General features: G+C 45.1%; 1 protein-coding gene across 3 annotated transcripts in view; it reads right to left on the bottom strand.

The window, feature by feature from the left end:
• Positions 1-22904, bottom strand: part of LOC143960969 (CD209 antigen-like protein C) — a 158707-nt gene that overhangs the window by 96144 nt on the left and 39659 nt on the right. For all 3 annotated transcript variants that reach the window (XM_077470036.1, XM_077470035.1, XM_077470038.1), the window contains 2 exons: positions 21315-21371; positions 19374-19516 (listed from right to left, as the gene is read on the bottom strand). In XM_077470036.1, coding sequence (XP_077326162.1) covers positions 19374-19516; positions 21315-21371 — 200 coding nt within the window. The remainder of the gene's footprint in view (positions 1-19373; positions 19517-21314; positions 21372-22904) is intronic.

The following is a 22904-nucleotide window of genomic DNA, read 5'->3' as shown; positions in this document are numbered from 1 at the left end:
AATACGAACAAGAGGGGTGACAGCGGGCACCCCTGTCTTGTACCTCTCTCCAGCTGAAAAGCCTCCGAAAATTCAGTTCCCATCTTGATTTTTGCCCTGGGCCTATTATAGAGTAGTTTTATCCATTGAATAAATTGAGGGCCAAAGCCAAACCTCTCCAACACTCCCCACAAGTAGCCCCATTCCAGGCTGTCGAAAGCCTTAGTCGCGTCTAAGGCCAAAATAGCTCCCGGCCCGTCGTTGTCCCTGGGTGTTTGAATATTAAGGAAAACTCTTCTGATATTGGTACTGGTTGTCCTACCCAGAATAAAACCCGACTGGTCTGGATGTATTAGTTTATGAATATATTTATTTAAACGGGTTGCTAGGGCCTTAGCTAGAATTTTAATGTCCGAACACAGCAGGGATATTGGCCGATATGATGAGACGTCCTGTTGGTCCTTCCCCTCCTTGAGTATTAGAGTTATATTAGCTTCCAGCATCGAGGCAGGAAGTTCGCCCACCTCTAATGCATGGTTCAATGTCTCCAAGAGTTCCGGCAGTAGCACTTCGCCATAGCGCTTGTATATTTCTGCTGGCAACCCGTCTGGGCCTGGGGATTTATAATTGGGCATTGCGGCTACTGCGTTTTTCAGCTCCTCCAACGTAAGTGATACATCAAGACTCAATTTGTCCTGTTCTGGTAATGTTGGAATTGCTGCTTGAAGTAAAAAGTCAGTGACAAGGCTACCTTGACCCCGCGGTGCTGATTTATATAGATTACTCTTATGATCGCAGGGGGACTAGAGACAAGATCGCCATTTGGCGACTTAATCACCTGAACTGTTGTGGGAGAACTGTTGGTTTGGACCAAGAGGGAGAGGGCTCGACCCACCCTCTCCCCTTCGCCAAAATAATGCTGACGTTGAAATATTCGCCTGTTCTCTGCCTTTTTTAAGAGAGCCATTTTATAAACTTGTTGGCTATCTAGCCATGCCTTCTGGCTTTCGGGTGATGGAACTTCTATATATACGCTGTCCGCCAGAGTAACCATATTTCTTATTGCTGACTCCTGTTCTCAAGCTTTCCTTTTTATTATTGCAATTTGTTGAATTAATATGCCTCTAATATAGGCTTTTAAGGAGTCCCAAACTGTGAAGCTGTACCCTTGTTTATTTGGAGAAATTCCCTTATCTTATCCAGAAAGGGGCTAGAACTGTCCATTAGCTCCAACCAGCCAGGGTTTATCCTCCACTCCCCTGAGCCTGTTCTAGCTCCCAAAGACACAGTAATGGACAAAGGGGAATGATCTGAGATCCCCCTTGCCCCATATTCTATATCCTGTACCACCTCTGCTGCCTCTTTGTTACCAAAGACCATATCAATTCTTGATAACGTATAATAGGTCCTAGAAAGACAAGAGTACTGTCTCTCCTGAGGGTGTCGCGTTCACCATAGGTCGCTCAGTCCTTTTGGATAAAAATCCCTGCAGTCGCCCTGCTCTAACCCCATCAGGTTTAGGAAACCTATCCAGGCTCCCGTCTAGTGTTTCGTTGAAGTCGCCTAGTACTATCCACGGAACTCCCGGCTTGTCCAAGCAGAATGCCAGCAATTTACACATAACCTCCAACTTAAAGGGGGGGGGGGGGGTATATAGATATTGGCTAGGATATAATGTTGCCCTCTCATCAGACCATATAGAAAGACAAATCTCCCCACCTCGTCAATAGAGGCCTCCTTACATAGGAAGTCCGTGCCCCTCCTAACTAAAACACTCACTCCTCTTGAGTATGATGTATGGAAGGAGTGGTAATATGCCTGGAATTTCCGATTATTTAACTGTGGAGCTGTGCTAGGGGTTAGGTGCGTCTCTTGCAGAAAGAGTAAGCTGGGGCCTCCCCTCTCTGTTTCCAGCATAACCGCTGCTCGCTTCTTTAGATCTCCCAACCCCCTCACGTTCCACGAAATAATACTTACTCTACTCATGGTCATTGGTAATTGCTGAATTGGCTGGGGGCAGGGGGAGAGGGGGGGGAGACCCGTCCTCCCACGGCGGGCCCCCCCCCATACTCCCCCTCAGCCCCCCATACCCGCAGTGTGCCCTCGAAGTTCCCCCCTTCCCTCCTACCCTCCCCCCCGCCCCTACCCACCCATCGCCCTCCCCCCACCCATCCCCGCTCCTCAAAGCGTCCCTTCCCCCCCCACCCCCCTACCCCCTCTCCTCTGCCCATCAGGGCATCCCCTAGGGGTCGCTATGGTGGCCCTCTTATTCATTCACCCCAAAAACCCAGGGCGCCCCACCTCACCTCCCCACCCCTCAATTTACCTGGAGACCCACCCTAACTAATTCCAAGCGTAGTATTTATATAGCACCATCTTAACCCAGCATTCAATTAAACCCATCTCCTCACAGGAATAGAGATAAAAAAAAAAGGGAAAAAAGAGGGAGAGGGGGAGGGAGAGGAGGGGAGGAGGGAACCTGCACCGAGAAAATCTCCAGCAAATAACCCGTCCATAACACTCCTTCACCAGTTCAAGATAAATGGACCCTTAACTACAAAACTTCAACAAAAATATACTATTTCACCCTGTACAAATAGCATTGCTTAGTACTTCTTATCCCCTAAATCCTATACAGATGCTAATCTAGTTACACTATTATTCAATTCACCCCAGTATAGTGAAAAAAAGAAAAAAAAAAGGTGGAGAAAGGAAAAAGAAAAAAAGGGGGGGGCCTAACATAACCCCCACCTTCCTGGTGAGTATCTCATTAGCGTCCCTGGTGTCCCATTTATTACATAACACTCCATCTCTAAGCTATAAATGCATTTGTGCATATAATGTGCATGCAGTGTGCTAAATAATTAGTTTTTTTCCTTCCTTCGTGCCAATCTCATATTACCTATACATATTGCAATATCCCGAATTGCATAACATACCATTTCTAGACTTGTGATTCTACTTGTGCATTCAATGTTACTAATTAATAGTTAATTACTTCTTCATATAGGTCTCAAATTAACTTAACATAATAATAATAATAAAATAAATAAAAAAAAAACAAAGAGCTTCTCTCCCCCTCTCCCCTCCCCCCCCCCAAAAAATAGAAAACGAGTGGAGGGGCGAGGGGGGGGGGGGACCAAGAGGGATCCCCAGTTACCCAAGCACAATAGCGCTGGAGAACACTAAAGATCCCCTCTATGTTCCTCCAGCCACCTCTTAACCTCATTTGGGGTGCTAAAAAGGAGGGTTGAACCCAGGGCGGTCATGCGTAGTCGGGCAGGATATAACAATGCATAAGCTATATTATGTTCTTGAAGAATACGCTTAATGGGGATGAATTCCGCCCTCTGCTTCTGTAGGTCTGGTGAAAAATCCAGGTAGAATGACACTCTAGTCCCCTTGTAGAAGACGTCCCTTAATTCTCTGACCCTTCGCATCAGGATAACTCGGTCATTGTAGTTCATAAATTTCAATATCAGTGGCCTAGTGCGGCCCTCTGGTGGCCTAGCTCTAATTGGCACTCTATGTGCCCTTTCTATAGCAAAGAGTGCTGTAAAAGAATCATCCCCCAGAAGTTCTCTAAACCAGTTTTCCAGGAAGACTATAGGGTTAGAGCCCTCACTCCCCTCTGGTAATCCAATCAAGCGCACATTGTTCCTGCGATTTCTGTTCTCAATTTCGTCTAATTTTGATGTCTGAATAGTGGTCTGCTTCTGTAGCCCAATTATTTTTTGCTGGAGTGGATGAAGCTCATCCTCAACCGTGCTTAGTCTTTCCTTAAGTGCTGTGGTTCTTTCCACGGTATTGCTCAGCAATTGGCTCATGGAGTGTAATTCAGTTTTAATGCTAGTTAGCTGGTTATCAAGGCCATGGATGGAATCTTTACATTCGTTAACTGCTGCCAATATGTCTCGCAGCGTGGGTTCACCTTCCCCTATTGGTGGACGTATTGCTGATACTGTTGCATTGCATATTGCCGTGCCCTCTACTAGCACCGGGTTATTTACTTTACTTCCAATCGGTGAGGCAGTAGGGTTTGATGCTAGTTGGCTAATACTTCTCCTATCCGAGGTCGCCTCTTGTGGCCTTGCCTGCCCGGCTGTCTGATGGTGTCCTTTCCTAGTTGGTGAAGTTGCATGAGCATAGCGTTCGAGTTTTGCAGCTGCTGCCGCTGAGGCCTGACTTGCTTTTTCTTTGCCTGCTCGGGTTTTTTGATTCCCGTCGCTATACAGTGTATCCTCCGTGGCCCTTTTGCTAAACATGGTCTTCGCCTAGGGGCAACTTATCTGGTAATATAGCAATAATGCGGCAGTTATGTAACAATGGTGGGCAGGGCCCTCTATTCCCCCTGCGTTCTATATAATTTCAGCACGGTGCAGTGCAGCTAGTACAGCAACCTCAATCCAAGTGCCCAACAGTCTTGCTTACCCACACCAGGGTCAATGTGATTGCAGATTTAGATACAGTGTGGTTAAAGTAAAAAGCAGGGAAACTTGTATTATACAGTGTTTTTCGGCTCTTACTCCCTTAGTCCGCAATTCAACAGTCAAGCCAAGTGGTTAAAGTTTTGCTAATCAAAAAGTAGGGGAGAGTAGAGAGGTGGAGGGAGGGTGTCAATTACATATAGACCTGCTTGTTACCAGCGGTCATGCCTGATAGGTCTTGTCCCTTGCATTTCACTTATATTTCTTCCTCCTCACCCCTGTTACCGCTTAACCCAGGCCGTTGCCTCAGATTATTAAGAAGCTCCACTTAGCTGATTCAAGTTCCGGGATCTCCGTTCCACGTGCGGCTTTCAAAAAGCCCTCCACTGCGCTGTGGTGTGTGTGTGTGGTCTCGCGATAGCCCGGCCCGGCGGCGTAGCTTTCCCTCGGCTCCCCTCGACTACCTTCGGGTGCGCCGCTCGCTCTGCACTGCTCCACGGGAACGTTGCAAGGGGATCTCGTGATAGCTCGATCACTCGCGAGATCTCCCTCAGCCGACTTCGGACACGCAGGCTCTGTTACTCTCGGGCTGCATCCACAGAGTTTTTAGGGGAAAAAGGTAGGGCCGTCACAGTGTGGGCTGCATGTTCTCGAGTTTAAGCGTTACATCCAGGCTTCTATCGGGGGAACGAGGGGAGGCGAGGACAGAGCGTCCTCTCACTCACTCACTCTCTCATCCGGCCACGCCCCCAAAAGGGCATACATTTGTAATTTCACTCCTCACTACCTATCACAGTTTTGAAGGCCATAAAATGCCAAGATGGCACAAAACACCCACAAATGACCCCATTTTAGAAAGTAGACACCCCAAGCTATTTGCTGAGAGGCATGTTGAGTCCATGGAATATTTTATATTTTGCCACAAGTTGCGGGAAAATTACAAACTTTTATTTATTTTTATTTTTTTTCACAAAGTTGTCACTAAATGATATATTGCTCACACATGCTATGGGCATATGTGAAATGACACCCCAAAATAAATTCTGCTTCTTCTCCTGAGTACGGGGATACCACATATGTGGGACTTTTTGGGAGCCTAGCCGCGTATGGGGCCCCGAAAACCAAGCACCGCCTTCAGGCTTTCTAAGGGCGTACATTTTTGATTTCACTCCTCACTACCTATTACAGTTTCGAAGGCCATAAAATGCCAAGATGGCACAAAACCCCCACAAATTACCCCATTTTAGAAAGTAGACACCCTAAGCTATTTGCTGAGAGGCATGTTGAGTCAATGGAATATTTTATATTTTGCCACAAGTTGCGGGAATATTACAAACTTTTTATTTTTTTCACAAAGTTGTCACTAAATGATATATTGCTCACACATGCCATGGGCATATGTGAAATGACACCCCAAAATAAATTCTGATGCTTCTCCTGAGTATGGGGATACCACATGTGTGGGACTTTTTGGGAGCCTAGCCACGTACGGGGCCCCGAAAACCAAGCACCGCCTTCAGGATTTCTAAGGGTGTAAATTTTTGATTTCACTCCTCACTACCTATTACAGTTTTGAAGGCCATAAAATGCCAAGATGGCACAAAACCCCCCCAAATGACCCCATTTTAGAAAGTAGACACCCCAAGCTATTTACTGAGAGGCATGTTGAGTCCATGGAATATTTTATATTTTGCCACAAGTTGCGGGAAAATTACAAACTTTTATTTTATTTTTTATTTTTTTTCACAAAGTTGTCACTAAATGATATATTGCTCACACATGCCATGGGCATATGTGAAATGACACCCCAAAATAAATTCTGATGCTTCTCCTGAGTACGGGGATACCACATGTGTGGGATTTTTTGGGAGCCTAGCCGCGTACGGGGCCCCCGAAAACCAAGCACTGCCTTCAGGATTTCTAAGGGTGTAAATTTTTGATTTCACTCCTCACTACCTATCGCAGTTTTGAAGGCCATAAAATGCCAAGATGGCACAAACCCCCCCCAAATGACCCCATTTTGGAAAGTAGACACCCCTAAATTTAGGGGTACACTAGTGAGACTCACAGGAAAAAAAGCACCTAGGCTGTCAGCGACTGTATCAAAACGCTACAAAAAAAACTGTTAGCGATCGCAGGGATCAGGCCTGACTCTGCGAACGCTGCAGTTATGTGTGTTGTGTTTTGTAAGTGACAGTGATCGATCGATCGATACTGCACTTGGGTGGGCTGGGCTGGGCTTGGTGGAGGGGCTAAACGCAGGTGCTAGCAGGTATCTGGGCTGATCCCGCTAACAATGCGTTTTGGGAAACCTAAACTGCTGGCGACACTAATATAGATCTGATCAGATACTATATTACTAAGGGAGGTGTATGCTTTACGCGTGGGTGTTAGCGGTACTGGCACTAACCTGACGCTGCCTGGGGCGACGCAGACCCTATATGACCCTCAAACTTATATCACCCGCCGGGTGATCAGGGGGTTAAACCTTTATTAGGTAATAAATGGCGGGTGCCCTGAAACTATAAAAAAATAACTAACCAACCAGCGTCACCTGTAACAGTTATATGGTGATCACTGGTGAAAGGGTTAACTAGGGGGCAATCAGGGGGCTTTATGCGGTAGTATATGGGGGTCCCTGGCGCTATAAAAAGCTGCGGCGAACCTAAATACCTACCTGCCTAACTAGCATCACCTGTGACACTAATACAGCGATCAGAAAAACGATCGCTTATTAGGCTGGATTCACACTGGAGCGATGCGGGAACGCCACGAATCCGCGGCGGGTTCCCGCATCACACTGCCCTATGCGAACTGCTGGGAGTGTCAGTGAAATGTTAATGACACCCCCAGATCAGTTCGCATATCGCAGGGCGATCTGCAAACTCGGACAGGAATCGGATCGCATGGTGTGAACACCCATGCGATCCGATTCTGCTGCGGACCAAAAAAAGGGTCCCGTGCGAGTTTGCGGCGGGTGCGATGCGAATTCAGCCATACTATCTGTATGGCTGAACTCGCATCGCACAGAGATCGGACGTGATTTGCACTGCAGTGCGGTGCGAATCACATCCGTTTTTATAAAGCGCTGCAATGTGAACCTAGCCTTAGTGACACTGGCGACGGGGGGTGATCACGGGGTTAAACATTTATTGGGGGGGTTAGGGGGGTACCCTAGAACTAAAGGGGGCTAACCCTAACTGCCCTAACAGTTATTACAGTCACAAATGACACCAATGCAATAAAAAAATAAAAAAATGCAATTGGTGTCACTGTGACTGGGGGTGCAGGGGTGATTGGGGGGGTGATCGGGGGGTGAAGGGGGGGTGAGAGTGTGCCTGGCATGTTCTACTGTGTAGTGTAGTGTTGGTGCAACTCACCGATCCTCTCTCCTCGGTGCCGGAACGAAAAATACCGACACGGAGGAGAGATTACATCACTTCCTCTGCCTGTGTTTACATTACAGGAGAGGAAGTGATGTCATGCTGCACTTCCATTCGTCAGGAGCGATCGCGAGGGGGTGGCCATGAATGAATTGCCGCCCCCTCATCCCGGATCGCTCCTGAACGGATTCCAACCACCGCTGGCACCGGGCCCCCCACCCGCGGGAAGGCAGGGACGTACAGGTACGCCCATATGCCTGCCCGTGCCATTCTGTCGACGTACATCGTCGTGCGGCGGTCGGCAACTGGTTAAGCAACAGCCTGTGATCTTAGTATAAGTATCTGAAGTTTTGCATGGATTTTTGCACAAAGCCTGATGAAGAGCATGGTATGCTCATAACTGTACAGTAGCATTGTACTTTATTGTCTTGATATTATGAAGATTTACTCAAAGATAAAAAGAAAAATTTGCATTGTAGAACTTGTCCTGTAATTTTTTCTATATATACCTGTACACACCTACATACACATATGAGGGTTCTGCCAGAGGAAGGAACAATGGGTCCAGGGGCCGACTGACCATTCGGTCATTCAGGCACTGCCCGAGGGCCCTGGGACACTAGGGGGCCCCATTAGGGTTGCCCCCAGTTTAAAAATCTGTGTTTTTTTACATCTGTCTCTGAAATGTCCCTTACCGACATCCTTTTGGTCTAAAAATCCAGAGATTATAGCTGCCCCACCTCTCCAGTACCTTCTCAGCCAATAGAAACATGTCTGCGTATACTATGTGATTGTATACTGTGTGTGTGTGTGTATATACTGTGTGGCCCCATAATCTCTGATTGCCCGGGGGCACCTTAATCTCCTATTGCCCGGGGGCCCCTTAATCTCCTATTGCCCGGGGGCCCCATAATCTCCTTTTGCCTGGGGGCCACATGAGTTGTCAGTCCGCCCCTGAATGGGTCAAATCCTGTAAAGGATGGGCCCTTAGTTAGGGTACACAAGTCAACCCCTTCTTACATAAGGGCAGAATCTGGGAAATGGGAAATACAACCCCAATTTCATTGGGACGCTGTGTAAAGTCTACATAAAAGCAAAATGAGCCTGGGAGGCCGTCGGTGGCCCTTGAGATGACCCCTTACTGGGGGAGGGTTTACCTCGGTCTGGAGCTTGGGAGGTTGGTCTGGAAGGATCCCACCACAGGAGGCAGTTGGAGGGATTTAAACCAGAGAGAGCAGAGAGAGACAGTGAGTAGATTAGCACAGTGAAGGGACAGACAAGAGAGGAGGCTGCCAGCTGTAGTAGTGCTGTGCAGACAGTGGTGTGCCAAGTCATCACCCAACCTTGCCCTGGGGAATCTCTATGTGTGTGTCAGTCAGGAGGACTGGAAAGAGGAAAGCAGCCAGGTGGGCTAGCAATTTCTGCAAGCAGTGGAACTGGGATCAATGGCCACAGGGAAGCAGGAAGTACTGTGATACGCTGCTCACCCTTTATGTGTTACTTTGCAAAGGGACTGAGAGTTTCTGCCTGCATTGGGCTGTTGGTCAATTGACGACAGACTGGTAGTTCCCTCAGGAGTGAGCTAGAAGAAGCTGTACAACAAGGAATGAAGTTTGTGCAGATGGAAGGACAAAAAGTAGTATGTAAATAGGGAGAAAGTGTGCCTGCATTGCTGTTGTCACACTGGGCCTCCCACAAACCCTTATCCCATCCAAGTTATTATCCCCTAATAAAACTACAAAAAAACCAAGCCAAAGACTTTTTTTCCGTGTCAGGATGAAAGAAGAAAATTCTGTGTGAGTGTGCAGCAGTGGGGAACCCTGACTTCCGCAACTCCTAAAGGGGTAGTGCTACAAGTAGCTTGGAGCAACACATCGGTGTAAGGGTTAGCACTTTCTCCTAGCAGCAAAAGGGTCACTAGTTCAAATCCACACCCTGTGTCATGAAAGTTTTATGAAGAATCTGAACCCCAGGTCTTCTGGTTTACGGCCGCGGGCGCAGGCATGTGCGCGGCCGCGTGCGCGCGCAGGCATGTGCGCGGCCACGTGCGTGCGCCCGTGTTGGCGCCAAACAAGCTATTTAAACCTGTCCATTACTGATGGTCTCCGCTGTCTGCTCTACAGCGTTGTATACCTGTGAACCAGATCCGTAGTATTCATCTCTGATTTGACCCGGCCTGCCTGTGACCCACCTGCTATCTGCCTGCACCCGACCCCGGCTTGCTGTGACGATTCTCCTGCCTGTTCCCTTGTGCCTCGCTTCCAGTCTGATACCTGACCCGGCCTGTTTTGACAATCCATCTGCTAAGGTGATCCTGCTTTACTGAACTGTTTTCATCTGCTGTAAGTTACCTGCTTTACTGAACTGATCCATCTGCTGTAGCTACCTGTTAAAACTTAACCAGTTACTGAACTGATCCATCTGCTGTGGTCACCTGCTTTACTGAACTGATCCATCTGCTGTAGCTACCTGTTAAAGCTTAACCAGTTACTGAACTGATCCATCTGCCGTGGTTACCTGCTTTACTGAACTGATCCATCTGCTGTAGCTACCTGTTAAAGCTTAACCAGTTACTGAACTGATCCATGTGCTGTGGTTACCTGCTTTACTGAGCTGATCCATCTGCTGTAGTTACCTGCTAAAGCTTATCCAGTTTACTGAACTGATCCATCTGCTGTAGTTACCTGCTAAAGCTTGTCCAGTTTACTGAACTGATCCATCTGCTGTGATTACCTGCTTCACTGAACTATTCCCCCTGCTGTTGTGATCCATTCTGTGGTGTTGATTCTGTCCGCCGAGCTGCTCCAGTCTGCAAAGCTGAACCCCACCAATTTATCCCTTCCCATCTGTTGATCCTGCCAGGCACCTGTACCCCTCCTTACTCCTGTGTTCCCTGTTACATTACCAGGAAAGCGGTAGTGGGAATCGTAAGGGAGGCCTCTCTCCGCAATTTGGGCTCAATACTACAAGGTACGTGACAGTAGCAGACAGCCATGTCTGAGCCCGAGCGGGGAGCCTCCGCCATGGAAGAACTGTGTCAACACCTGGCAGGACTTTCTGAGACAGTTAAGAACCTCCAGCAAGGCTACACCCGGCTGGAAGAACGGGTGATCGCCCTATCCAACCCTTCTGGATCCTTGGGAGCCCCTCAACCATCAGCTCCTTCAGCCGAAGCAGGACCAGCACCTACAGTTGTGATGCTACCACCAGAACCTAAGGTCCCTACACCGCGATTTTCTGGGAATCGCAGCGGCTTCAGGGCCTTCCGTAACTCCTGCGAATTATATTTTGCCCTCCAACCACTGACCTTTTCTTTGGAGGCCACCAAGGTGGGTTTTGTGGTATCCTTACTCTCTGGAGACCCCCAGACCTGGGCCCACAGCCTTTTAGAACAGAAGGATGCAGCTTTGGCCAATCTTACTACCTTCTTCAATGCAATGGCTCAATTATTTGAAGATCCACAACTTTCAGCTACTGCAGAAACCGCTTTGCGAACCCTCCAGCAGGGACGAAGGGCAGTAGAGGACTATGTGGCTGAGTTCAGGTGATGGGGTGCGGATACGAACTGGAATGATGCTGCCCTTTGTCATCAGTTCCGCATGGGACTCTCTGATTCCTTGAAAGACAAACTCGCTAGAGTCGGTGTTCCACAGACTTTAAACGCATTAATCGACTTGGCTATACAGATCGATCGTCACCTGAGAGAAAGGAGGGCCGAGAGGGCCACGGGTTTCTCTCGTCCAACCTGGATGCTTCCAAAAGTCCCAAGCCATTTACACCCAGCACCTGCCGCCCAACCAGGGGCCACTTCTGAAAGGTCTGAGCCTATGCAACTTGGGGTTTTGTGAACATCTCTTACCCTGAAGAACGTCAATGATGGCGGAATAATAATCTGTGTCTCTATTGCGGGGAATCTGGACATTACATCAGGAACTGCCCTATTAAGCTCCATAAGTGTCCATCTATGCCTCCTGGTCTCCCAGACTCTTTAACTAAGTTCTCATCTCACCTTGCCCTTTCGTCTCCTTTCAGCTCCCAGGAAAGACTTTACAGACGCCCGCCATTATTGATTCCGGGGCATGCAGCTGTTTTATGGATTCATCTTTTGCTGCCAAACACCAGATTCCTCTCCTGCCTAAGACCCGTGGACTCTCTATTCATTTGGCCGATGGGTCTGCTATCAAATCTGGTCCGGTAATTCAAGAAACTGTCCCTCTACCTGCTGTTATCTCTGGTTCGCATCGAGAATTCCTTCGTATGGACATCATTTCCTGTCCACTCTTTCCTGTAATACTTGGGATGCCTTGGCTACAGGCCCACAATCCAACCATAAATTGGGTCACGGGGAAAATTACTTTCTCTTCATCTTACTGTCAGAAGTTCTGTGGTTCCTCTGATTCCCTGAGACCAGCCACCTTATTATGTATCGATTCAGAGATTGAATTACGTCAGGCCATTCCTGAAGTGTACCATGAATTCCTCGACGTGTTCAGTAAACAAAAGGCAGAGGTGCTCCCGCCCCACTGAGCTTATGACTGCCCCATTGAGCTATACCCTGGAGCCAAAATTCAGTTCGGAAGGATTTTTCCCTTAACAGAGGTAGAGCAGGAGAAACTTAAAGAATATCTCGATGAAAATTTGAAGAAGGGGTTCATTCGCCCGTCCACGTCCCCAGCAGGTGCGGGTATTTTTTTTTGTTGAGAAGAAGGACCACACTCTCCGACCCTGTGTAGACTACCGTGAATTGAATAACATTACAATCAAGAATCGGTACCCTCTTCCTTTATTTCCAGAGTTATTCCAAAGACTGGGAACTGCTATCATTTTCATTAAACTCAATCTCCGCGGGGCTTACAATCTGATCCGTATCAAGGCCAGAGATGAGTGGAAGACTGCTTTTCGTACCCGATTTGGACACTTCGAGTACTTAGTGATGCCCTTCGGTTTGTGTAATGCCCCGGCCACTTTCCAATATTTCATCAACGATGTGCTCCGGGACTTTCTGGACTTATTTGCTGTTGTTTACTTAGATGATATTTACATTTTTTCTTCATCCCTTGAATCCCATCGCAAGCACGTCAAGAGCGTGTTGGGCCGGCTCCGACAACACGGTCTATATGCAAAAGCAGATAAGTGTCTATTCGAACAGGAAAGTATACCATTCTTGGGCTTGATTATTTCTAGTAAAGGTATAAAAATTGACCCCCAGAAGATCGCTGCGATTTTGGACTGGCCAACTCCTGTAGACAGGAAAGGAATCCAACGTTTTATCAGGTTCGCCAACTTTTATCGCAAATTCATCAAGGGTTTCTCGGCTATCGTTGCACCCATCACGCAACTAACAAAACAAGGGACCCGTTTTCGCTGGACCCCTGAAGCTCAAGAAGCGTTCGAGACTCTCAAGGGACTTTTCACCTCCACTCCTATTTTAAGACATCCAAATTCCTCCCTGCCATTTGTTTTAGAAGTGGATGCATCTGAAATCGCCGTAGGGGCTATATTATGCCAAAGACAAGGAACCAGGGCCCTGCTCCATCCTGTGGCTTTCTTTTCGCCCAAACTATCAGCGGCCGAGAAAAATTACGATGTCGGGGACCGGGAACTGTTAGCAATTAAATCTGCATTAGAAGAATGTTGGAAGGAGCTTCTCATCCAATTTTAATATTCACCGACCACAAGAACCTGGAGTACTTAAGATCTGCAAAAAGACTAAAGCCGAGACAAGCCAGGTGGGCACTCTTCTTCTCCCGGTTCACTTTCCATGTAGCTTATCGCCCAGGGTCTAAGAACGTAAAGCCAGATGCCTTGTCACAGATGTTCCACAAGTCACAAGAAATTTCTCCTCCAGACACCATTCTCGCTCCTGGGAATTTCCTTCTGCTTCAGGAAAATCTTCTTTCCCGACTTAGACAAGCCTCCATGGGACAAAATCCTTTTCCAGAACCAGAACTACAAGCCAGAGATGGGTTACAATGGTATAAAGACAAGATCTACATTCCCAAAGCTCTGCGGGTATCCGTCTTAGAGCTGTGTCACGACCACGCACTCGCCGGACATTTTGGTATCACTAGAACCACTGACTTGGTACAACGTACTTTTTGGTGCCCTCAGTTACGGGAGGATTGCAAAAAATTTGTAAACACCTGCACCACGTGCATAAGTAAAAGCTGTAGGACCAAGGCCTGGGGCCTACTTAAACCTCTGTCTGTTCCGGACAGGCCATGGAAAATTCTGTCCCTAGATTTCATTGTTGAGTTGCCTCCGGCAGACGATCATACCACTATCTTTGTGGTAGTTGATCGTCTGTCGAAGATGGCACATTTTATTCCTATGAAGGGTACCCCCTCAGCCTCTGAAACTGCACAAGTATTCATCAAGGAAATCATTAGGCTCCATGGGGTGCCAGCCAATATAGTTTCAGATCGAGGGGTACAGTTCACCTCTCGATTCTGGAGGTCCCTCTGCAAGGCTTTGAATATTGAACTGTCTTTCTCATCCGCCTATCACCCTCAGTCCAATGGGCCGACTGAGAGGACAAACCAAACCCTTGAACAATATTTACGCTGTTTTTCCTCTTTTGCACAAAATGATTAGATCTCCCTGCTTCCAGTAGCTGAGTTCGCTTACAACAATTCTCTCCATTCCGCCACCAAACAGATGCCCTTTTTCGCCAATTACGGCTTCCACCCTTCATTTCTACCCAACTCCCTTCCAGAATGCACAGTGCCAGCAGTTCAGGAAAAGATGAATTTTTTCTCAACCAACAACAAACTTCTGCAAGAAACAATGACTAGAACTCAAGAGCACAACAAGACAACCTTTGACAAAAAGAGATGAGGGGAGTTAGTACTGGTACCCCGTGATTTGGTGTGGTTATCCCTGGTGAACTTGAAGATGGCGTGCCCTTCAAGGAAATTTTTAGGACCCTTTGCAGTTAAAAGGAAGATTAATGAAGTTGCCTTCGAACTAGAACTTCCAGACTCACTAAAGGTCCATCCGGTATTCCATGTGTCCTTATTGAAACCTTTCACTCCCAATCCATTTCCTAACCGGAATACCACTCCTCCTGATCCGATCTTGGTAGATGGTGAAGAAGAATTTGAAGTAGAATCCATCCTAAATTTCAGAAGAAGAGGAAACCAGAACCAGTTCTTAATTAAATGGAAAGGGTATGGTCCCGAAGAGAACTCCTGGGAGCCCGAGGACAACATTCATGCAAAGAGTCTGATTTAATCCTTTAAAAGGGCCCATCCGGAAAAATTTGCCTGAAGGGGCATCCGGAGGCTGCCCCTTGGGAGGGGGCAATGTCATGAAAGTTTTATGAAGAATTTGAACCCCAGGTCTTCTGGTTTACGGCTGCGTGCGTCACCGCGGGTGCGTGCGATCGTGCGCACGCGTTCGTGCGCGTGCATGTGCGCGGCCGCGTGCGCGCGCCCGTGTTGGCGCCAAACAGGCTATTTAAACCTGTCCATTACTGATGGTCTCCGCTGTCTGCTCTACAGTGTTGTATACCTGTGAACCTGAACCGTAGTATTCATCTCTGATTTGACCCAGCCTGCCTGTGACCCACCTGCTATCTGCCTGCACCCGACGCTGTGTAAAGTCTACATAAAAGCAAAATGAGCCTGGGAGGCTGTCGGTGGCCCTTGAGATGACCCCTTACTGGGGGAGGGTTTACCTCGGTCTGGAGCTTGGGAGGTTGGTCTGGAAGGATCCCACCACAGGAGGCAGTTGGAGGGATTTAAACCAGAGAGAGCAGAGAGAGACAGTGAGTAGATTAGCACAGTGAAGGGACAGACAAGAGAGGAGGCTGCCAGCTGTAGTAGTGCTGTGCAGACAGTGGTGTGCCAAGTCATCACCCAACCTTGCCCTGGGGAATCTCTATGTGTGTGTCAGTCAGGAGGACTGGAAAGAGGAAAGCAGCCAGGTGGGCTAGCAATTTCTGCAAGCAGTGGAACTGGGATCAATGGCCACAGGGAAGCAGGAAGTACTGTGATACGCTGCTCACCCTTTATGTGTTACTTTGCAAAGGGACTGAGAGTTTCTGCCTGCATTGGGCTGTTGGTCAATTGACGACAGACTGGTAGTTCCCTCAGGAGTGAGCTAGAAGAAGCTGTACAACAAGGAATGAAGTTTGTGCAGATGGAAGGACAAAAAGTAGTATGTAAATAGGGAGAAAGTGTGCCTGAATTGCTGTTGTCACACTGGGCCTCCCACAAACCCTTATCCCATCCAAGTTATTATCCCCTAATAAAACTACAAAAAAAACAAGCCAAAGACTTTTTTCCGTGTCAGGATGAAAGAAGAAAATTCTGTGTAAGTATGCAGCAGTGGGGAACCCTGACTTCCGCAACTCCTAAAGGGGTAGTGCTACAAGTAGCTTGGAGCAACATAGCGGTGTAAGGGTTAGCACTTTCTCCTAGCAGCAAAAGGGTCACTAGTTCAAATCCACACCCTGTGTCATGAAAGTTTTATGAAGAATCTGAACTCCAGGTCTTCTGGTTTACGGCCTCGGGCGCAGGCATGTGCGTGGCCGCGTGCGCGCGCCCGTGTTGGCGCCAAACAAGCTATTTAAACCTGTCCATTACTGATGGTCTCCGCTGTCTGCTCTACAGCGTTGTATACCTGTGAACCAGATCCGTAGTATTCATCTCTGATTTGACCCGGCCTGCCTGTGACCCACCTGCTATCTGCCTGCACCCGACCCCGGCTTGTTGTGACGATTCTCCTGCCTGTTCCCTTGTGTCTCGCTTCCAGTCTGATACCTGACCCGGCCTGTTTTGACAATCCATCTGCTAAGGTGATCCTGCTTTACTGAACTGTTTTCATCTGCTGTAAGTTACCTGCTTTACTGAACTGATCCATCTGCTGTAGCTACCTGTTAAAACCTAACCAGTTACTGAACTGATCCATCTGCTGTGGTTACCTGCTTTACTGAACTGATCCATCTGCTGTAGCTACCTGTTAAAGCTTAACCAGTTACTGAACTGATTCATCTGCTGTAGTTACCTGCTAAAGCTTATCCATTTTACTGAACTGATCCATCTGCTGTAGTTACCTGCTAAAGCTTGTCCAGTTTACTGAACTGATCCATCTGCTGTGATTACCTGCTTCACTGAACTATTCCCCCTGCTGTTGTGATCCAGTCTGCGGTGTTGATTCTGTCCGCCTAGCTGCTCCAGTCTGCAAAGCTGAACCCCACCAATTCATCCCTTCCCATCTGTTGATCCTGCCAGGCACCTGTACCCCTCCTTACTCCTGTGTTCCCTGTTACATTACCAGGAAACCGGTAGTGGGAGTCGTAAGGGAGGCCTCTCTCCGCAATTTGGGCTCGATACCACAAGGTACGTGACACCCTGACACTACCTGCCTGGAGTTTGCATGTTCTCCCTGTACTTGTGTGAGTTTCCTCCAGGTACGTTAATTGGATCCTGTCTAAATTGGCCCTAGTATGTGTACGAATGTGAGTTAGGGATCTTACATTGTAAGCTCCTTGAGGACAGGGACTGATATCTAGATATGTGAACTGACAAAAAATTTATTTGTTTTCGTTTCATTAGTTTTTTTGTTTTTTTTTGGAAATTTGGAAATTTGGGGAATTTTCACATTTCGATTTTTCGGATTTCGGAATTTCCAAATTTTTGGATTTCCGAATTTCCAATTTTTGGATTTCCGAATTTCCGAAATTCAGCATTTTTGAATTTCCGAATTTCCAATTTTTGGATTGCTGAATTTTTGAATTTCTGAATTTCCGTATTTTGGGATTTTCAAAATTCCGAATTTTAGGATTTTCGGAACTCCGAATTTCCGAAATTTCGGATTTTTGGAATTCGGGAATTCAAAGATTTGAAAGTCCAAAAATTAGAAAATCTGAAAAAAAGAAAGAAAATTAGTTTAATTAATAACTAACTATTAAATAAACGAGTATGAATGTATCCGACGTTCCGAATTATCTGAAATAACGAATGGCGCATCTAAACAAATGGAACGGAACAAATTAATAATAAATTATTAATAATAAATAATTCATAATAATAAAAAGGTTTTATTATTATTATTATTAGATTGCTACGTTCCATTTGTTTAGATACAGCATTCGTTATTTCAGATAATACAGAACTTCGGGTACATTTGTACTCGTTACGTTCACTAACAGACAAATTTGAAAGGGGATTCTAATACCTATAATTTAATAGTTATTATTTAGAATTAAACAGATTTTCTTTCTTTTTTTCTGATTTTCAAATTTCCGAATTTTCGGAAATCCGAAAATCGGAAATCGGAAATTCGAAAATTCTAAATCTGAAAATCCAAAAATTCAAAAATTCGGAAATCTGGAAATTCAAAAAATTCAGAAATTCGAAAAATTCAGAAATTCGAAAAATTCGGAAATATGTAAACTGGAAATTCGAAAATTTGAAAATCCGAAGTTTGGAAATTCATAATTTCACAAAATTTGAAATTCGGAAACTTCAGAAATTGAAAAATTTGGAAATTCAGAATTTACGAATTTGTCAAGATTCGCTAAAAAACAAATTTGGAACTGCACATGTCTACTGACATCAACGTATGTAAAGCGATGCGTAAATTGACAATGCTATATAAGTACCTGAAATAAATATACTTCTCACTGTGCTGGTTTTCTCTTCATTGTAGGATTTCTGCATTAGGGATGAGCTAAACATGTTTAGGATCAGTTCTGGGATGTTCGGTCAAACATGTGAAAAGTTTGGATGCTGAATCCAAAACCAAGTGAATTCAAAGTTGCTGAATTTGCCAAATCATTTTTTAAGGCTAATAGCCAAGGTGATAGTAAAAAAGGTCCCAGAAGCTTGGCACTGCACCAGCAGATATATATCAATGCATAAAGAAAATACATTTTTAAAGTGAGCAGTGAATTTAATAATGCGCAAAGTGCAACATTAAAAATGCATTAATTAAACAAAAAAATTGCTTGGGTGGCGGGGGACATAAACCTACCTGGGATTGGCGCAACCCTACCGTCATAAACAAAGCAGTATAGCAAAAGTGACATTTACAAATGAAAAAAGGTCAATTCACATTTTTCTGCGAGTTTTCTTTTTTTGGTAAGTGCAGTGAGGATCCCCCAAAATTCATTAATGGATCAGTATGACTGCCTAGCATTTTGCAAGAGAAGGTCAGCAAAGGCAGGATATGTATCTTGCTCAGTACACAGGGGAGGACTGGATTAGGAGGAAAGAGTTAGATTGGAAACCTCAGTCAGTGACATTATAATTAGCTGCCTACTTCCCTTTTAGACCAGACCAGAAACATCCTTAGGTGTGCTGAGCGTCACTTAATCAAGCCAATGTTTCAATATGTAAAAAAAAAGGTGTATTGCAACCATGGAAAATCCACCTTTGCCATGCCCACCATTCACTGCAATACACTTTATATAACATATAGAAATCTGTCCCTGACTTGAAGGGTCTAGTCGATTGTATTTGGCAGCCCAGACCAAAGATTCCAAGACCTCCCCAGCCAGCACAGGTTCACTTTTGTAGTTGATGCACTCAAGTCTAAAATCTGATTTAAAACAACGATAATGTTATGAACCATTTACCTGCTCCTCTTGGCTTGTAATTATAACCAGATGACTTTCTCTGTTAAGGCACATCATCTGAGCACTCATCCAATTCAGTTGAAAATCAGAGAAGAAGTAACAATGACCATCAAATTCTAGCCATCCACTTTCACAGGAAGGTTCTGCCAAACAAATAACATTAACGTAAGAATATAAAAATGTAGCAGTCACCACAACTCACAATAAACCACAATTCCAGTGTGGTGTATACCATTTAATTTAATGTACACAAAGATGGATCAAGGTGCCTAAGGAGGTTTTGGGCCACATAGACCTTTATCAGGCCACTAATAGACGTGTTAATGTCCTGACAGAGAGCTGTTGCCAATTGTATATGCAATGAAAAAAATAAATCTAATGAGTGCTGCAATTCGTTATTTTCCTGGATTTACTGCTTATATCCAGAATCCATGGTTTCCCTGAGCATCTTTTTCTGAAAGGAAACTGCAAACAGAAAATGATGAAGGGAAGCGGGAAGAGTAACTGCTCTATCACATTCAGTTCTGTGTGTAAATTACAGATTGAGCTTTTGTCTCTGTATACAATAGACTTTTTCTAAGAGAAACTAAGCAGAGTTTGGAAAACATGTGAAAGGGAACTGAGAGTTCAATATGAAAGTATGAGTATGTAAGAAAGAAAAAAAAAGGAAAAGAATGAAAATGTATGCCTGAGTCCAAAATATAATACATAGAAAAAGACTATAATCTAGCCACTTACGGACTGCTCGCCGTCATTATATGGCGGCAGTTTGAAGTGGAATACCAGGGTTATGACAGCGACTAGCTGCCATAACCCCGGTATGCCCTTCTTCAGCGGGCAGTCCACTTTCAGATAACAGTGGTCACAGAGGCGGATTCACTGCAAGGTCACTTTTATTGGTGGCAAGAGAGGTGCTGCTCTCCGGTGCCTTCCATTGCTTATCGGAGCCGCCGGCAGCGGCGGAGGCAATCGCATCCTCTTCCCTGTTTGGCATGGAGCTGATTGAGGGCTCCATACCATTGCAGGGCGGAAGCAAGGTCAAAACGTCACTTCTGCCCATAGCTTTTAAAAGGACATTTTTGTTATTTATTTTTTCAAACAATTTTATTTTATTTTATTTTATTTTAGTGTAAATATGAGATCTGAGGTCTTTTTGACCGCAGATCTTATATTTAAGAGGTCCTGTCCTGTTTTCTTTCTATTACAAGGGATGCTTACATTCCTTGTAATAGGAATAAAAGTGAATTTTTTTTAAAAGAACAGTGAAAAAATAGTAAAATAAGTAAAATAAATAAGAAAAATAATAAATAACTTCTTTAACACGCCCCGTCCTGCCAAATTCACGTGTGGAAGGGAACGCATATGTGAGTAGCACCCGCATATGAAAACGTTTTAAACCACACATGTGAGGTATCACCGTAATTTTTAGAGCAAGAGTAATAATTTTAGCCCTAGACTTCCTCTGTTACTCAAAATATGCAACCTGTAAAAAAAATGTAAATGTTGCATATGGAGATTTTTAAGGATAAAAGTTTGTCACCATTCCACGAGCGGGCATGTCATGAAGCGTGACATATTGATTTGTCAGATCAAGTTACTCAGGGTAACACCATCTTTCACAATATAAAAAAAAAAAATTGGGCTAACTTTACTGTTGTCTTATTTTTTAATTCAAAAAAGTGTATTTTTTCCCAAAAAAGTGCGCTTGTAAGACCGCTGCGCAAATACGTTGTGACAGAAAGTATTGCAACGACTGCCATTTTATTCTCTAGGTTTTAGAAAAAATATATATATAATGTTTGGGGGTTCTAAGTAATTTTCTAGCAAAAAGCACAGATTTTAACTTGTAAACAAGTTTGAAAAATAAGCCTAGTCTTAAAGTGGCTAGGAAACTCATTATGCAATCCTTCTTTATACACATATACACAGATACAGACTTACTTGTTTCATTTTTATGCTGTTCTAGTTTGCTTTCAAACTGTGAAGTGCATTCTTTTACTGCAAAGAAATAAAGATGATACATATTTACTTTGCTATAAGAAAATAAATTCTGTTCTATAGCAAACAACAATAATTGTTCGCTGATAACACTCTTCACTGCCAATCCCTATAAAAGGTTTACATATCCTTAAAAGCCTTCAGCTAATAGCTTTACTTTTAGGCCTGATTCACACCTATTCAGGTTGCAGTTTGCACATTGCAGACGCATTTTGCGTTTTTCAATACACATTTGTGGTCCACCGAAGTCTATGGAACCAAAAACCAGAAAAAAAGTCTCTGGCCCTTTCTATGAAATTCACAGATGTGAACTACATCCATAGGAAACCATGTTAAATGGACTGTAGTGTGTCTCTGAAAAACTGAAAACGTACTAAAAAATGCATAGGTGTGAACCAGGCCTTAAAGTATATGTGTCTTGAGTGTAGACCGGTATTGCTGGACCGCTTTCTTAAAATGTTAATTTCCTGCATGTCAACCTATTCTTTGGCTTCTGTACATTCTGAATCACTACCTTTGAACAATTATGCAGCAAATTCGAACATCTGCATTGCGTTTTTGTTTTGAGCCATTAGCTCACAAAAGTATTAAAAACACAGGATCTGCCAGACAGCCAGGAGGCTAGCATTCTTAGAAGGAGCTCAGCAAAGGCAGCTTACGTTCTTGCTTTATGATAGGTAAGAAGGAAGATCTTGATCATATTACCTCTGCAGTGCTCTAGGGCTCAGTCAGGCTTTGCACCACTTCTAAATCTTATTCCTGGAGAGTAGGAGCCTGTAGCGCTATAGATGAAAAGAATTGAAAACATCCTACACTCATCCATCTTCTGAGTCTCCAGACCAGCCATTCTCAACTAGGGTTCCTCCAGAGATGGCTAGGGGTTCCTTGAGCTGTGGCTGATTTACCTTCTGTTTGATGGTGCCTACTGCCTACATACTTCTGAGCCAATGCCACTTGCCAGTGGTATGACACCAATGATCTTTATAGCTCTCTGTAAGAGGGCCATTCTTACCACCACTGTAAAAAAGGCCATTCTTCTCACTGACCCCCAATGAATGGGTTTTTTCAGGGGTTCCCCGACACCTGAAAATTATTTTAAGGGTTCTCCTGGGGTAAAAAGGTTGAGAAAGGCTGCTCTAGACCATAGATTGCTAAAGGATTTAGCTTTGAAGCACTAGCTAAGTATGCAACCCAGAAGCTCGCAGTGACTGTGAGTAATGGTCTAAGCCTAGATCCATGGGGCCTGAGACTCAACCCCATCCTCTGTAGACATGGAGAGATTTTGAACTATTGGCCTCACTGCTAAACCTAGGGAACCTCATACACCCTCTTTCAAACGTCCATTCCTCTTTTCTTTTTTTGCTTTTCTCAGACCAGAAAAGCATGCTGTTTGTATGACTTCCACACACTTCACTTTTTGCCCAACTTCTGTCTCTCAACAAACACTCAATTTACCTCCTATAGCATAAACTTTTTTTTAAGCTGATGAACTTTGGACTTTTCAGCTTTATTTGTTTATGAATTGCACATTTC

This window comes from Lithobates pipiens, unplaced genomic scaffold (genome assembly GCF_037356315.1).
Source record: "Lithobates pipiens isolate NorthernLeopardFrog02 unplaced genomic scaffold, aLitPip1_a1.2 Scaffold_8, whole genome shotgun sequence".
Classification (NCBI taxonomy): domain Eukaryota; kingdom Metazoa; phylum Chordata; class Amphibia; order Anura; family Ranidae; genus Lithobates; species Lithobates pipiens.
Note: the sequence above shows the minus strand (reverse complement) of the source record. Positions and strands in the feature narration are given on the sequence as shown.